The sequence below is a fragment of the Thunnus maccoyii genome, chromosome 12 (genome assembly GCF_910596095.1).
Source record: "Thunnus maccoyii chromosome 12, fThuMac1.1, whole genome shotgun sequence".
NCBI classification, from domain to species: Eukaryota; Metazoa; Chordata; class Actinopteri; order Scombriformes; family Scombridae; genus Thunnus; species Thunnus maccoyii.
In genome coordinates, this window is record NC_056544.1 from 29708234 (window position 1) to 29725371 (window position 17138).

Below are 17138 nucleotides of genomic sequence, written 5' to 3' on the forward strand. Positions count from 1 at the left end.
CTTATGACCCAACTACAGGTACATATACCTCTTTCACCTTCTCACACTGATTTTATTAGAACTATTACACAATCTTATAGATTTATGATCCAACTTATTTTTCTTGGAATTTCCTTTTCATGTATAACTTTTATTGCATCCCTAGTTGTCCAAGTGTGGAATGTCTCTCTTTAAATTGCCTGTCTCTCCATTTTTTTCCTTTGTTTGTATTTCTTGTTTTCTTAGTAGATTATTTCTGGGTTAGAAGCTCTTATAAAGCTCTTTCAGATAAAGTATGTTATACTGGGATATACATGATGCCATTTTGGTGAAGGGACTTTCTCTTTTACATAGTTTGCACATGTTTTAAAGTATTATGTAGCTATTTTCATTCTATTGGTATCTTTTTTTATTCTACTGGGTTCTTCTGTGAAAGCTTTGATAGTTCTCACTTGTATTTGGTTTGGTTTGTGTTTTCACTGAATTGACTCCTTGATTAGATTTCTAACACAGTCTAACATACACGTACTTGGCAACAAATTCCCAGAGTTAGACACACACCTACAAAGCCTGACAAAAACAATTAAAAGACTGAATTCCTCCTTTGTTGCAGGTATCTTTACAGCCCCAGTCAGAGGAACCTACTTCTTCAGATTCAACGGGTGGGAACAACGTGATACATATTCAGTGGGTATTCAACTGAATCACAATGACAAGCAAATGACTTTCTCTTATGATAGAGTTGTTAGCGGTGGTTATGCCACTGTGTCTAATGCATTTGTTCTTCAACTGGAAAAGGGAGATGAGATCTATCTGGTTCTCAGTGCAGGTTTGGGTCTTAATGATGATACCAATAATAAAAGCACTTTTAGTGGATTCCTACTTTTTGCTATGTGAGGTCTGTTGTAAAAACCCACAGTTGATTGCATGAAGTCTCAACATTACACTATTAAAAATATGAAATCCAAATAATCAATTTGTGTGTGTGTATTTTTGTCTGGTTACATGAACAAGACACAGGATGAAAAAGATCTCGACTGACAATATCAAACAACCTCTGTAACGTATGATCAGCAACATCCTATATGGTCAGTTTGTGAGATTGAGAAGAATATGTAGTAAAGAAGAGGATTATCAAACATATTAGCTTCAGATAAACTTTTAAATATATTTCTGCACAGAGGGAGGTTTGAGGATTTTGGCCTCCATCACTTCCATTATAAGTGCATTTTGAAGTGATCTTCTAATGGTCAGTATGAACTGGAGGAATGATTACGGCAAGAAAAACCTATTTCAGTGTTAATTTGGGCTCCTGACTGTTGTTTTAAGAGAGACTTACAAGATTGTGAACCCGTCCATTACAACATCATTCTAACTAGTTGTTTGTTTTAAATTCAGCTCAGTGTTCAAGGATCTTTGGTGCTATTTGTACATTTGTTATCAGACACCTGTTTCATTCTCATACAGCAGATCAGTGACCTGTTTTACGTGTATATAAAGACGGGAACTCAGCGAGACGTGTCAGACTGCATCTTGCTGTCCAAAGAGGTGACATTTCACAATGAGGCGTGCTGCAGCTTTTCTGGCGTTGCTGCTCTGTCTGTACTGGACGACGGCTCAGGGTGAGAGCGGAGGGGTGACAGAGAATGATATCACTCAGACAGATGTTCGGCCTGAGATCCTGGGTGTCAAAGCAACCAGTGATCAGACTAACATCACCCCTGATATCTGGGCTGAGCTGAAGGCGCTGAGAGAAATGGTGATCCAACACAGTATGGAGCTGAGGGACAGCAAGAGCAAGATCGAAAAGCTGGAGCAAGAGAATACAGGTTCATTCACATAGTGCTAAACAGATTCATGCACTTTTCACATATTAGAGATTTTAATGTAATTTCATACTTGCTGTTGGTCGACTGTAAACCTTTCATAATAGTAAACAGAAATGTGTTCACAGATTTGGAGGTCAGATTGAACGCCAGTGAAAATGTGGTGGAGGAGCTCAAGACGGAGAACACTGGTAAGCTGCAAAACACACAGCTGCCAGTTTATTAGATACACATACAGGTATTTTGAGGAACTGGAGCAAGAGAATACAGGTTTATTCACATAGTGCTAAACAGATTCATGCAATATTCACATATTTGTTGCTTTTAGGACTAATTTACTGCTTTTATCCCAGCCATACAGGCCAGACTGACAGCCAGTGAAATCAAAAATGCAGGTAGATATTTACATTTTATTAAATGATATATAATTAATTCATGTTTGTGATGTTTTTCCTGTCAAGCTTAAGAGTTAAATGTGATCAAATCTTTAAGGTGTTTACTGAGATTAATATCTAAGATTCAAAATGAACCTTCTGGTAAAAAAACTTAAAATGTGTTCACAGTGTTGGAGGCCAGAATGAACGCCAGTGAAAAAGTGGTGGAGGAGCTGATGAGGGAGAACATCGGTAAGCTGCAAAATATACAGCTGCCATTTTATTAGATACACATACAGGTATTTAATGTTCTAGTTATGTAGTTTACCTCCTCTATAATATAAATGTTAAATGTGTTCACAGATTTGGAGGCCAGATTGAGCACCAGTGAGAAAGTGGTGGAGGAGCTCAAGACGGAGAACACTGGTAAGCTGCAAAACACACAGCTACCAGTTTATTAGATACACATACAGGTATTTAATGTTCTAGTTATGTAGTTTACCTCCTCTATAATATAAATGTTAAATGTGTTCACAGATTTGGAGGCCAGATTGAGCACCAGTGAGAAAGTGGTGGAGGAGCTCAAGACGGAGAACACTGGTAAGCTGCAAAACACACAGCTGCCAGTTTATTAGATACACATACAGGTATTTTGAGGAGCTGGAGCAAGAGAATACAGGTTCATTCACATAGTGCTAAACAGATTTATGCAATGTTCACATATTTGTTGCTTTTAGGACTAATTTACTGCTTTTATCCCAGCCATACAGGCCAGACTGACAGCCAGTGAAATCAAAAATGCAGGTAGATATTTACATTTTATTAAATGATATATAATTAATTCATGTTTGTGATGTTTTTCCTGTCAAGCTTAAGAGTTAAATGTGATCAAATCTTTAAGGTGTTTACTGAGATTAATATCTAAGATTCAAAATGAACCTTCTGGTAAAAAAACTTAAAATGTGTTCACAGTGTTGGAGGCCAGAATGAACGCCGGTGAAAAAGTGGTGGAGGAGCTGATGAGGGAGAACATCGGTAAGCTGCAAAATATACAGCTGCCATTTTATTAGATACACATACAGGTATTTAATGTTCTAGTTATGTAGTTTACCTCCTCTATAATATAAATGTTAAATGTGTTCACAGATTTGGAGGCCAGATTGAGCACCAGTGAGAAAGTGGTGGAGGAGCTCAAGACGGAGAACACTGGTAAGCTGCAAAACACACAGCTGCCAGTTTATTAGATACACATACAGGTATTTCAAATTCCGGTTATGTAGTTTACCTCCTCTATAATATAAATGTTAAATGTGTTCACAGATTTGGAGGCCAGAATGAGCTCCACTGAGCTCCAGGTGGAGGAGCTCAAGGGAGGGAGTGCAGGTGAGCTGCTTATATCATTATTAAAAAGTCAAAATGTCATATTACGGTAGCAGTGAGAATGGCAAGAGTAAATCGAGGGTCATCCTCTGTGCAGCGGGATGCAGAGTGACATGAATGCAGTTATCAAATGAGACAGAAGTGACATTTTGCACCTGTTACTGACATGAGAGGAAAATATTCTCTCTATGTGTGTCTTCCACATTCACACAGATCGACCAAAGGTGGCGTTTTCTGCGGGCATTGCTAACACAGGAAATATTGGACCCTACGGTGTTTACACCACAATTAAGTTCAATAACATTTACACCAACATCGGCGAGGCTTATAACCCAAATACAGGTACATATACCTCTTTCACCTTCTCACACTGTTTTTATTAGAACTATTACACAATCTTATAGATTTATGATCCAACTTATTTTTCTTGGAATTTCCTTTTCATGTATAACTTTTATTGCATCCCTAGTTGTCCAAGTGTGGAATATCTCTCTTTAAATTGCCTGTCTCTCCATTTTTTTAAAATGTTTTTTTCTTTGTTTGTATTTCTTGTTTTCTTAGTAGATTATTTCTGGGTTAGAAGCTCTTATAAAGCTCTTTCAAATAAAGCATGTTATACTGGGATATACATGATGCCATTTTGGTGAAGGGACTTTCTCTTTTACATAGTTTGCACATGTTTTAAAGTATTATGTAGCTATTTTTATTCTGTTGGCAGATTTTTTCATTCTAATGGGTTCTTCTGTGAAAGCTTTGATAGTTCTCACTTGTATTTGGTTTGGTTTGTGTTTTCACTGAATTGACTCCTTGATTAGATTTCTAACACAGTCTAACACACACGTACTTGGCAACAAATTCCCAGAGTTAGACACACACCTACAAAGCCTGACAAAAACAATTAAAAGTATGAATTCCTCCTTTGTTGCAGGTATCTTTACAGCCCCAGTCAGAGGAGCCTACTACTTCAGATTCAGCGGGTGGGACATGCGTGGTTCAAATATAATGGGTATTCAACTGAATCACAATGGCAGGATACTGTTTTACTCTTATAATAGAGCTCCTGGCGGTGGTTATGCCGCTGTGTCTAATGGATGTGTTCTTCAACTGGAAAAGGGAGATGTGATCGAGCTGGTTCTCAGGCCAGATGGGGGTATTTTTGATGATGGCAATGATGAAAACACTTTTAGTGGATTCCTACTTTTTGCTATGTGAGGTCTGTTGTAAAAACCCACAGTTGATTGCATGAAGTCTCAACATTACACTATTAAAAATATGAAATCCAAATAATCAATTTTTGTGTGTGTATTTTTGTCTGGTTACATGAACAAGACACAGGATGAAAAAGATCTCGACTGACAATATCAAACAACCTCTCTGCAAAACTTGCCTGAATGCATCCAAACCCAAACAGATCACGCCCTCCCTTTCTTTTCTTCACATGCTGTCCCATTACCTATCTGTGTCCTTTTATGTTTTGTAAACCAATATCATCTCCTGTCGCCTTTGTATTTGTTAGTGTGTCCATATTATCTATATATGTATGCACTTATCAGTGAATAAAAAAAAACATTCTAGTGTTAATGAATATGAAGAGGATGTCATATGTAATTAAAATCAATTCAAAAAGCATTTTGAAGAAAAGTACAACTCCTGTAGTAGCGACAATATTCTATGAGTCCATACACAACTGTTTTATGAAGAGAGAACAAAGCAACCTTTTTGTGCTCAAGAGAGATGCATCATGGGTAAACTACAAAAAACATCATTCAAAATAAAAGTTGCATATAATGTTAGAAAACATGTTTTTGCACAATGTGATGTGCAAAAGTAATTGGAAAGGAGTCAAAAAGATTTAACAGAAATGTAACATCTGGGGTTGTTAATCAACTAATCTATTTCACTGGAGGATGAATTTAGGGCATTTAGCGGCTATAAAAATAGAATTCATCCCACTTTACATTTTACTATGGAATACAGTCATTTAAAAAATCATTTTCTGGATCTTTTGATTACTGTTAATGAAAATAGGAAATTGGAGACATCTATGTATCAAAAAGAAACTGACAGAAACACCATTTTACACTCTACAAGTTTCCATCCTGAACGTATGATCAGCAACATCTTATAAGGTCAGTTTGTGAGATTGAGAAGAATATGTAGTAAAGAAGAGGATTAACAAACTACGGCTAAAGAAATGTCTCAACGTTTTAGACAAAGGGGATATGACCAGTCACTCATTGATCAAACTGTTGAAAAAGCTAACAGTGTGGATAGGGAAGAATTGTTTAATCCTCCCCCTAAAAACACTGAAAATCAAGAATATCTTTTGTGTCTGAATATTGTATGACATCTATGCAAGTCAAACAGATTATAAACAAACACTGGAAAATCCTAGAATGTGACCCAAGTTTGAATCATTTGTCATCCTCTAGACCTCGTTTTTGCTTCAAAAGAGGCAGACATGTCAGAGATATTGTTGTCAGTTCTATGTATAAGGAACCTGCACAAACTAATTGGTTTCCTCAACAAGTGTATGGAAATTATAGATGTGGAAAATGTGCACACTGTTCAACAGGCACGTGCAGAGAGGGGAGGGGGGGTGGTGTCATTATAAGACCCCTGAATTATAATATTTTGGCCCCCGAACAAACGCTATTTCCTCCCCTTGATGCCCCTTTGCCCCTTGATGTCCAAAGTGCCCTTTTGTAAAGCCATATTTAGGGCCTGAGCACCGAAGTATTTCGTGTGTTTGTTTGTTTATTTCTTATTATTCCCCCACTTCAGACCTAAATTTGCCCCCCTAAACATGCTCAAAAACTCACCAAATTTGGCATGCACATCAAGTCTGGTGAAAAATTTGATAAAATGTAAAAATTAACCCCCAAAGTGCCAAAATGTGCTCTCTAGCGCCACCTATGTAACTAAAATGGCTGCCACAGCCCGTAGGAATGTCATAGAGAGATCAAACCAAAACTCAATTATTCGTCTCATCAAGACCTACAAATCATAGGTCTGACACCCCTGACCTAAATCCAACAGGAAGTCCGCAATTAGCCTGCCAATATAAGACCCCCAAATTATAATATTTTGGCCCCCGAACAAACGCTATCTCCTCCGAGAGCGTTAATGGAATCGACTTCAAACTTTGATACATGACTTATGACATTGTGCTGAAAAAAAGTTGTTAAAAACTTTGTAATAACTTGAACGGTTTAGATTTTATAAGGCCGGAAAGTTGCAGTGCCACATCGGCCTTACAATGTAAAGCAATGGGGAGGCATGAACTTTGTGTCAAACAGAGGCTTCTGACGTCTAAACTCTAAGTTTGACCACTTTCAAACCTGTGTCAATGGATTCGCAATGAAATTTCTTACAAGCATAAAGCTGCAAGCAGCGTTAAACGGGCCCACACGCCTCCTGCACGTCAGGCCGCAACGCAATCGAAGGGCTTCTGTGACGGGTATGTAGATGTCTTCAGACTCGGGCTGTTTTCAGACAGTGCAAGAAGGAGATAAACATCACTTCCTTTGTCCACTATTTTGCCTGCTGCTGGGGCTGCTTCACTGAAATTTCGTAGGGGGCGCTATTCAGCCAGTTTAAGACCATGGGCAAAAGTTCATTGCTGTTTCGTGCTGTGTGTTACAGAATAAATAGAAAACAAAGTTTTATCTGCCTCCCCCTTTTTTTTGCTGATCCTAAAAATGATTTGATCCGTGACTCAAATCCGTGATACGATCTGAACCGTGACTTTTGTGATCCGTTGCACCCCTAGTGTTGACATGTCAGCTTTGTAGACTATATTTTGTATGTCGTACACATAAATAAGAGTGTGTAAGTCATGTATTTAATAAATGCATTAATACTTTCTGATGTGAACCTACACTTTTAGATCTGTGAATGTTTTTAGTGTTCAGTCTTTCAGTGTTCAGCACTGATCTGTTCCTGTATCACATTATAAGCTTTGTGGTACTTTATATATTTCTGTATACTAAGAAAATACACAGGAAACACGTGTAAATCATGTGATATCTTGTCTGTTTTTGATGAGAACATAAATCTATTGTCACAATAGAACAATACTATGAATTTGAATTTCACTTTGTTGTTAAAATTACACATCTGAACCAGTCCATGGCTAAAATGAGCTCTTCTTTGTTTAGAAACAATATGTATATGCTAAATGCATTTAAAGAAGCAGCCTTTACACCACTCGGGTTTTTGTTTTTAAAAGCAAATTGTTTTATTGGCATATAAAATTGCCCCCCACCCCTCCGATTTCATCAGGTGGGGGACAATGATATAGTTTGATGCGGTTTGTTGGTTTTCCTCCTGTCCTCCCCAATTTTTTGAGTCACCAGCCGCCACCGGTGTGGGGGTTGAATGCAGCTAATTTTTGTAGGATACAGCAGAAAGGCCTATATACATATATGTATATACAGTACATTATATACAAACTTTGTATGAAGTTTGGTGTTATTAACATTTATTTTACAATAATTATAGGTCTTATATTTATAATTCAGTAGTGGGGATGACCTATGAGGGGAAGGGAAAAAATGGAGTGAGAGTGACAGTTAAGTTATAAAGTGCTGCAGAAAAATAAAATCAAAACTAAAATTTGTAGCTCTGTACTGCAGTTTTTCCTTTATTAGGGCCCAAACACCTAGCAGTTCGCTCACACTCTCCATCCAAATATATGAGTATTTTTCTGTGTCCAGCTGCAGTTACTTATTGTCTCTACACACACATGTCAATCAAACTTTGACCAGGTCATGTGGGTTAAAAGTCTTTACTTTTCTAAAAATAGACTTGATGAAAATTAGGAAATTAATTTGTTTTACACACAAACTCATCAAGAGTTTTCAATTTACTAATTGAAATTCAAGTGAATGGGCCCAAAACTTGTGATTTTGATGACACAGGTGTGAGCAAGACAGACATGTCTCACCCTGCAGAAAATTCTCATCCTCACACCATTGAGATTTGATGTCGCCATGACAGAGGAAGTTGCTATAACTTTATTATAAATGCTCCAGTCTGCACCAAACTTTACATATTTGATAAGACTCCTGGCCAGAACACGTACACATGACAATATTCCATCAGTGATGCAAACTGGCTGAATAGCGCCCCCTATGGAATTTCAGTGAAGCAGCCCCAGCAGCAGGCAAAACAGTGGACAAAGGAAGTGATGTTTATCTCCTTCTTGCACTGTCTGAAAACAACCCGGATCTGAAGACATCTACATGCCCGTCACAGAAGCCCCTTGATTGCGCTGATCTGGATGTGCGCGGAGGTGTGAGGGCCCGTTCATCAATTATTATTATTTTTTATTTATTTATTTAATGATTTTTGTGAAGGCTTGTGTGGCCCTTCAAGAAGAACATTTAACAATTAATAATAATTTAGCTATAAATAAAATGACTGTCATGACCGCTGCTGTCAGTCACATGATGACCCTTCACCTGAGGTCATCCATGACGTGCCCTAACAGTAGTAACTGAGTTGCTGTGGCAACCAGGCACGTTGCAGACAGGCGCTCAGCGGGAGAAATAACAATGATTTGGGACTTCATATCGCTCCAAAAAGAGAGAACTTCAGCTGCCGCTAAGTGAGGTTTGCAGCGGTGTTATGTGCGCGTTGTTTGGTGTATTTTAGTGAAGTGAAGTGAACATGCATGTTTGTTGTACAGCCTGTTCAGTTAGCCGCCAGCTAACCACAGTGTGCTGCTTGAAGGGAAAAAGTATGGGTGCTTTTGATTATGCTATGTATGTAATGTGTTTATTGATTGGTCAGCTGATCTGACGGGACAGTAAACAGTCGCGCTGTTGTAGTAATACAGCAGATCAACAAAACTACCTGTGGGACAGGAATGAAAGCACCAACAGCAGCTGATCATATTTATTCACAAATGAAAATTACTGAATCATGAATCAATCACAAAAAACACTCTTCTTCTCTTTTCTTCATAAGCCAAAAGGCTTCTCCTTTCTTCTTCTGTGTTTCAGTGCATCTAAGCTCCTTCAGGAAAATATGACGCTGCACAGCTGTGTCTGCTACAAAATCATCACGTCAGATTTTCACAAACTAAATAAGCAACGTTTTATTTAGACATGTTCCGCAGGCTACAGCTGTTTTTATTGTTCCTTTATGTCAGTTCTGTTCATTCAGTAATTAACAGGTTTAAATTGTCTATTTGCGTCTTATTGTGTGACAGCCGGACGCTACTATAGATCTATAATCAAATGATAAAACACTGGAGCAATTATCAGATGTTTTCCGTCCAGCTATCACTATGTATAAATTATTAAGTAACAGTGTAAAGTATTAATTAATTGTATGAATGGATTTTTGGTTTAAACTTTAGAGTTTAAACTGTTACTTAATAAGTTCTACACATTTAGAGCTGACTCCTACATATTTGACAGTTGAGGTGAAGTGCGTCATGAGTAGTTGTGTCTCCTCAAAATGACGCTGGAGTGAGCGAGAACGTCCTGTTTGGTGAATTAAATTCATCTGTCCTCGCGAAGAGACAGAAGTGAGGGAAAGCGACATGTTAGCATAATGAAAAGCCGCCTACGACGGCAGCAACCTCCCCAGCAACCCCCAGCAACCCCCTCAACAGCAACTGTACTATGTGCCCCATCAGGTAGAACATGAAGTGATGATTATGAGGTACAAATGTATCACTATTGTTTTTAGTACCATGGCTGATCTGCATTACAGCTACAGTTCATATGGCTGTAAGAAGTGGTGGTGGTTATTAAAAAGAGGTAAATAAAAACACTGACAGTTCTGTTTGCTGTACAGTTTGTCATTACATTCAATTTATGAATGTTTCTGCCCTTGTTTATGTTTTGAAATGATATAAACTTTTTTGTGAGAGATGTGCACAGATAAGTGAATGTTCGGATTGCTATGTGTGTAGTCATCTTGGTGTCTATTATTGCTGTTATAATGACAGGCAGTAATTTCAAATATCATTTTCATGTTGGGGTTTCACAGTCAGGAACATTTGAGATGCTATTTGATAGCTGAGATGAGACAGCTGAGTGTGATTTTTGCGCTGCTGAATAAGACATCTGTGACTTTAAATTGATACTAAAATTAAGTCTGGTTTGTTAACTAAAAAAACGTTACTGCCAACAGAACACACACACACACACACACACACACACACACACACACACACACACAATAGAGAGAGAATCATAGTCCTCCTGCGATTACATCAGGTGGGGGGTAACGATATAATATGATGCGATTTGTTGTAAGATTCCATGTTATATTCTGTTTGAAGAAGGGTTGCTATAATTCAACAGGTTATGCTGTAAGTTACGTCAGTGTATGGTGTTTAAAAGTCTTGTTCCATGTGCCCCTTTTTAACTAAAGGTCTCTGCACGGCCCTGGTCACAGAGGACGAACAAAGGCATTAAAAACGAGTCTGTTAGATAAAATGTGAGACTAGACGTGTTGGCTGTTGTAGGAGTTTAGTGTGGGACAGTGTTAGGAGTGAATAACATATTTCTTATAATCGTAGGTAAGGTGTATTGAAGAAAAAACAACAATAGTAATAGTGAATAAAATATAAAAGGCACAGAAAAGACTCAAGACTCAATGTTGCCTTTTGAGCCAGGTGTCCTACTTGGTGGAGGTATGTAATCTCTGACTGCTTTCAAGGGGTTTTTAAGCTTTCTTTTAATCACTGCTATTTTATGTCAATTTCAATTCAAATCCCACTAAAACCAAGTCTAAAAATACACACTTAGAGCTAATTAGAGCTGGAGGGAGGACTGATATGACACGGTGTGAGTCCTCTCTCCGGCCTGGCGGTGGGATCATCGGCGTGTCGGACGCTGTGAGAGAGGCAGCTCTCTCTGCGACCTCTTGAGCCCATTAGCTTGGAGGATTCATTGCTGCAGCTCAGAAGCACCTGCGGAGCTGCTGCTCTAATGAGCTCTGATACCGACTCCCAGCAAACATGGCTGACACGTCCCCATCAGTACAGGTGAAGGATGAAGTGTGCACCCCAATTATTTCTGATTCACACACACTCACAACGGCGTTTGTAGTGTTTAGAAGCACCGGCATGACTTCCACTTAAAAACATGGACATCTTTTAAAGTTATGTTTAATATTTTTTAAAACACTGAACAACAAATCTGTGAATCAGCTGCTCCATAATTACCTCACATGAGAATATTGTGTTTTCTGTCCAATTTATTTGCCTGTTAGTCCAACTGTCTGCAGAATCTCTCTTTAAGGGGACATATTATGCTCATTTCCAGCTCTATATTTTAATTTTTGGACTCCACTGGAATTGCTTTGCATGATTCACAGTTCAAAAAAACTCCTTATTTTTCTTACACTAGCCCTTTATGCAGCCCCACAGTTCAGCCTCTGTCTGAAACAGGCGGTTTTGGATTCCCCTCCCCTCTGCCCCCCTCCCTAACAGCCCGCTCTGTTCTGATTGGCCAGCATCAGGAAGCTTCCTTCTGCTCTGGAGGCAGCATAAACAAACTACAGTAGTCACTTTATTATTTACAATAATCACTAAAAATGTTTTTGGTTTTCTTTTATATTATTTTACTAGCAGCAGTGCCTACATTTAGTAATTGTACAAGTTACTACTTTTGTCACCATTTCCTGTTATGTACATTTTAGTGTTAACAATGTCATATTATTAATGTTATCTTGTTTTTTTTTATCAAAGAAAAAGTTGAGGCTTTCTTGGTGTACCTAATAAACAGAGAACTATACAGTATATAGATACAATATCTGACTTGAGGTGTGGATGGCAGTGATGCTTTTGTACCGGCTGGTTTGTACAGTGGATCATCTCAGAGCCTGAAGCCAAAGGCTCTGAGGAAGCTCATTGATCTGTGAAGCCTCAATAAAGCTTCACTTCAAAACATGGAGATACTCCAGTGTGAGCAGAGCCTGGCAGGTGATGTGGATTTGCTCTGACAGTGCTTTCAGAGTTGCTAAGTTCTTCACCTTGGCTGCTATCGATTGATCGTACCTTCCTCTACAGTCCACTTACTTCTAGAGAAGGAGATTCTCCTGACCCGCCGACAGACCTCAGACGTGTGTTTTTCGTACCAGAGGTGGCTGTCGTCACAGTATCTGAAAGACAAGAGAATTACTGTCAATAGCTGACCTCCACATCAACTCAAACCCCCCTTTCTCAAGAGGATCCTGAGTCAGAATCTTTGATATGTCAAATAAAAGAGTCATCATGGTGCACTCAGAGCAGCAGGATGGTCTCCAGAGATAATCAGATCTATCTCATAGAAGGTCTTAATGACAAGCCAGAAAAAGTATGGAGCCATTCATATGAGTGCAGAAAGTTGGAGGACATAAGTAAACGATTTTTGTTTTCAAGCATTTTGCAGGTCAAAAGGCTACATTTGGTTGAAAAGTGAAAAAGATGTTTATGCAAACTCTCTCCTTTTCAGGATCGGCTTTTAGTAAGAAACATCTGCAGGAAGTGATTTCACTGATAGTAGTGTAACACCAAACAACAATCGGCAAATTAGACTGGAATTAATCAGTGAATGAGACAGTATTTATGTTAAAGAAGAGAAACCGTAGATCAGAGAGTATGACATGACTGTTCATGTACATAGCACTGTTATTTAATTTTGATATTCTTTCGATTACTGGCTTTTATTTAAGGATTTATTGCACATGTGAACACATAGTTAGGCTGTCTCACACTGAAATGTAGTCAGACATTAACTATTTTTAATATGTAATGTAATGTGACCTCGTCTCTATTCTATTCTAGTACTATTGAAGCAACAGTTATATGCAATATCAATGTCCAAAAACATTTACTTTTCAACCAACTTCAGCATACTTATGACCTCGACAGCTAAATGTTTCTTGACAAATGACAATGACAATGTTTACTGGTTTATTTTATATGTTTGCAGCACAAAACCGTGGTTTCATATGTTCACAAATGAATTATTTCATGACTTTTGATCATATAAATAATTACTGCAAAGCCACAAAACAACCACGCTTATTGTGTGGATCACAAACAAATGAAACAAGCAAGAATGTTCATGCTTGGCATTTGTAATATTTGCAAAATGGACATCATAAGTATTTCCAAGGCTGACAGCTGACTTTGATTGGGAGAGCAAATGCACAACAAAGATGAAGGTCTTATTCTGTATTCATGTCTCTGTTCTTTCTTTCTTTAAAAAGGGTTTCTATCATTTTAATTTGCATTTCAATGTTATAAGTACTATTTTTCTTTTTTAATGTTTTAATGCATTATGTAAAGCATGAACTATGCTATAAAAATAAACATTTTGCCTTGTCTAATGAACTTAATCGTTCATTTCAGTTTTTACTTTGCCTGGATGGAATTCCTTCTTTGTCTTCCACCTCCTCCACTGTTCTAACTGCAGCAGCTTCATCCTAGTCTAGAGGATGTCATTTACTGGTGTGAAAACCTTTTCATGCGTGTCTTGTGGCTGAAGGGTCTGCAGAGGCACTGGGAGAAGAACTTGCAGAGCTCGAGGACACAGGGCTGCAGCTTGTGAGCGCCGACGGTCGTCGTGCTGCTGGAGACGGAGTCGTCGGTCAGCTCTTGTCTCCTCCACGGACAACCTCTCAACAGACAGAGAGAGGGATCACGTCAGTCACAAACACCTTCTGAACCTCTGTGCTACCAAACAAAACCAAAGTCATTAACAAGTTAATTACACAGATTAAAAAAAAAAAAGATGATCACAGAAGTTGGTTTGTATGTGAAATAATAAAACAAAGACGTTATAATTAACCTGTAAAAGCCCACAGTGGTGATGTGGAGATTTTATGTACAGAATAAATCATCATCACACCCATCTTTCAAATTCTCTCATTGTATTCATTTTGCATAATGTCGTTTCACTACTTAAATTCCCATTACAGGAATCACTGGTGCTGATGCATTCTAATCATAATGAATGCATTGCAGGTACACAGGTCTCTAATTACCATAAAAATACATATTCAAATGTGAATTTTAATTAGATTCTTCTCCACATTCTGCAGTTATTTGCTCATTTTGCAATCCTTATCAGGTTATATCCAGAGCAGAGCAGGAAACTCATTTCTCAATCCTAAACTTTGACACTGAACCAAACAGAAAGATGGTTTGGACATTTATGAGGTTAATCTTCATCTTCACCTCCCTCATTGGTTTATTTCTTTCTGTTTAAATAATTCATTAGTGTCAGTCTGACATGATTATAGTCGGAGCACAGCAGCCTCACAAAAAACAGCACGTATTAGAAAAACAAACATATAGTATCTGTGTCGTGAATTTTTTTAACTGCATATCAAATGATGCTTCACATGTGAGTCATTCATATGTCTGAAAATTCAATTAAATTCACTGGTCTGGTTTTTGTAACTAACAAAAAGCACATATGCAACTGTACTCCACCAGACTAGCGTTGCACTTCTACAACCTTTTTGCACTCACAATAGATCAAAATCAAAGCACCAGAACAAGATATGTTGTCTTCCTTGTTCCACTCATTCTTCTTCCTTGTCAAAACCGGGTTCCTACATTATCCATAATGCAACGGCAACAGATTGGTTGAAAGATTGGGATGTATCATGCTAGTAGCGATTAATAGAGTGTCAAGCTGCAAGCCACTATATAACTAATCATACTATACTATAATACTATATAACTCCAGTGAAGCTTAATAGGTTTGATGATACAAACTCACCTATGTGTAGAAAATGTGGAATTGAATCAGGAACATTTATGCATTTATTTTGGTATTGTAGAGCTGTTTACTCCTTTTGGGAGAAGGTGCATAAAGCAATTCAAGATATGTGTAATTGTACTTTTGAGCTATACCCTATGCTATATTTGTTGAATTTTGATGTGGAAAATAAGTTTCCCTTTGCAAGAAAAGATGTGTTTACTATTTTTACTTATTTTGCTAAAAAATGTATCCTCATTACATGGATTTCCCAATCAGGACCCACCATGGGTCAATGGCTGGAGCAGATGACTGAATTTTTGCCTGTTGAAGAAATTACAAGTGAACAGCATTTAAGTTTGCAAGATTTCCAATCCACATGGTCCTCAGTACTGGACTATATAAAGACTATAAAATGACAAATTCACATTGAATAACGGACAACCCACAGACTGTGGTAGGAATTTTTTGGTTTTGTTTTTTTTGGTTTTGTCCCTGTGAGCACATCTAGTTTGTATTGTCCCTGTTGTTCTGTGTGATATCATGTGGCTGTGTATAGGAGTATGTGTGTGATATGTGCTAAATTGTGAATAATTTAAAAAAAAAAAGAAAAAAGAAAAAAAAAAAAGCTGCAAGCCACAAACGCCTTCAAACAACTTCTTTTTCCACATACATATGAAGTCCTGTGAACAGACTTTGATGTGTAAAAATCGGTGCAGTTCCTCTGTAACAGACCTGAACTTTAAAAACACCAACCATTATGTTTCATTGTGGGCTGCAATAGTTGCATCACAACAGAGACGAAAACAAGACTGAGGTGCAACACACACCAGCCACACCTGTAACACAAACCAGATGCATCGTACAGACTAGACGAGGTAGTCATTGTATAGTATTTGGGATGTGCTAATCACCGGAACACATGTGGAGAGTTGACGTGTAGGGACTTAGCTGTAACTTTCTACAAAAATGACCGCAACTTCACGTTTCTGCGTTCAACCTTTTACTGAACAAGCACGCATTATTACATCAAATATCGTACGGCATTGCACTGCTTACATGCATCTTGTGCTGACAAAAAAAGCGTTCAAGCTTACTTCCTTTTTTCTGCTTATGACTCATAACACATTGACTCCAAATTTGTACTATTTAACCCTTTTAACTGTATATTTTTAACTATATGAATAACTGTAGGAATTATTGTATTAATTATTGTATCAATGAACTAAAGATACAACATGACGTGCATCAACGCCGTGAACAGGACAGTGATTTAAAGTCCCGCTAGCTGCTCTGTGAGGCCGTAGACTTAGTGTTCATGTCAACATCCAAGTCGTAATTATGACCAAGAAATTTCTTCTGAAAGCTCCAAGATATCCAACTTGGTGTTAAATAATACGCCTAACATGATATCAACTAAAGGCTGCTGTTCAAGGTAATTAAATCAGATTTAATGGATACACCAATACAACCGTCCTACTTGTCCAAAGACGTGAACCCTCAGTTAGGCATCGCCTTAAGCTAAATGCTAACATGCTGATGTTTAGCATATTTACCATCTTGGTTTGTCAGAATACTATCATTTGCTAATTAACACTAAACACAAAGTATCGCTGAGACTGACAGGAATGTCGTTTTATTTTCCAGCTGTGAGCAGAAAGGTGACTCAGAGCTTCACAAAGCTTTTTTAAATTTTTTAAAATTTTAAATAAGAGTCAGTGACTTTGACTTGTGGTCTGCTACAAACCACAAAATATTTGCATGCAAGGCAACATTTCACATCTGCTTATATTTATTTTACCACATGGTGTTTATATTTGTTGTGTAATCCCATCATATTATTCATATTTCTATTTCTTTAT

At 37.9% G+C, this 17138-nt stretch overlaps 1 protein-coding gene across 3 annotated transcripts in view; it reads right to left on the reverse strand.

The window, feature by feature from the left end:
- The window catches only part of LOC121907929 (HERV-H LTR-associating protein 1), a 67508-nt gene that overhangs the window by 33170 nt on the left and 17200 nt on the right, over nucleotides 1-17138 (reverse strand). For 2 of the 3 annotated variants that reach the window (XM_042427488.1, XM_042427486.1), the window contains 2 exons: nucleotides 14029-14185; nucleotides 12603-12685 (listed from right to left, as the gene is read on the reverse strand). In XM_042427488.1, coding sequence (XP_042283422.1) covers nucleotides 12603-12685; nucleotides 14029-14185 — 240 coding nt within the window. Of the gene's footprint in view, nucleotides 1-12602; nucleotides 12686-14028; nucleotides 14188-17138 lie in introns of those variants that run through there. The other variant, XM_042427489.1, reaches the window with a different exon arrangement.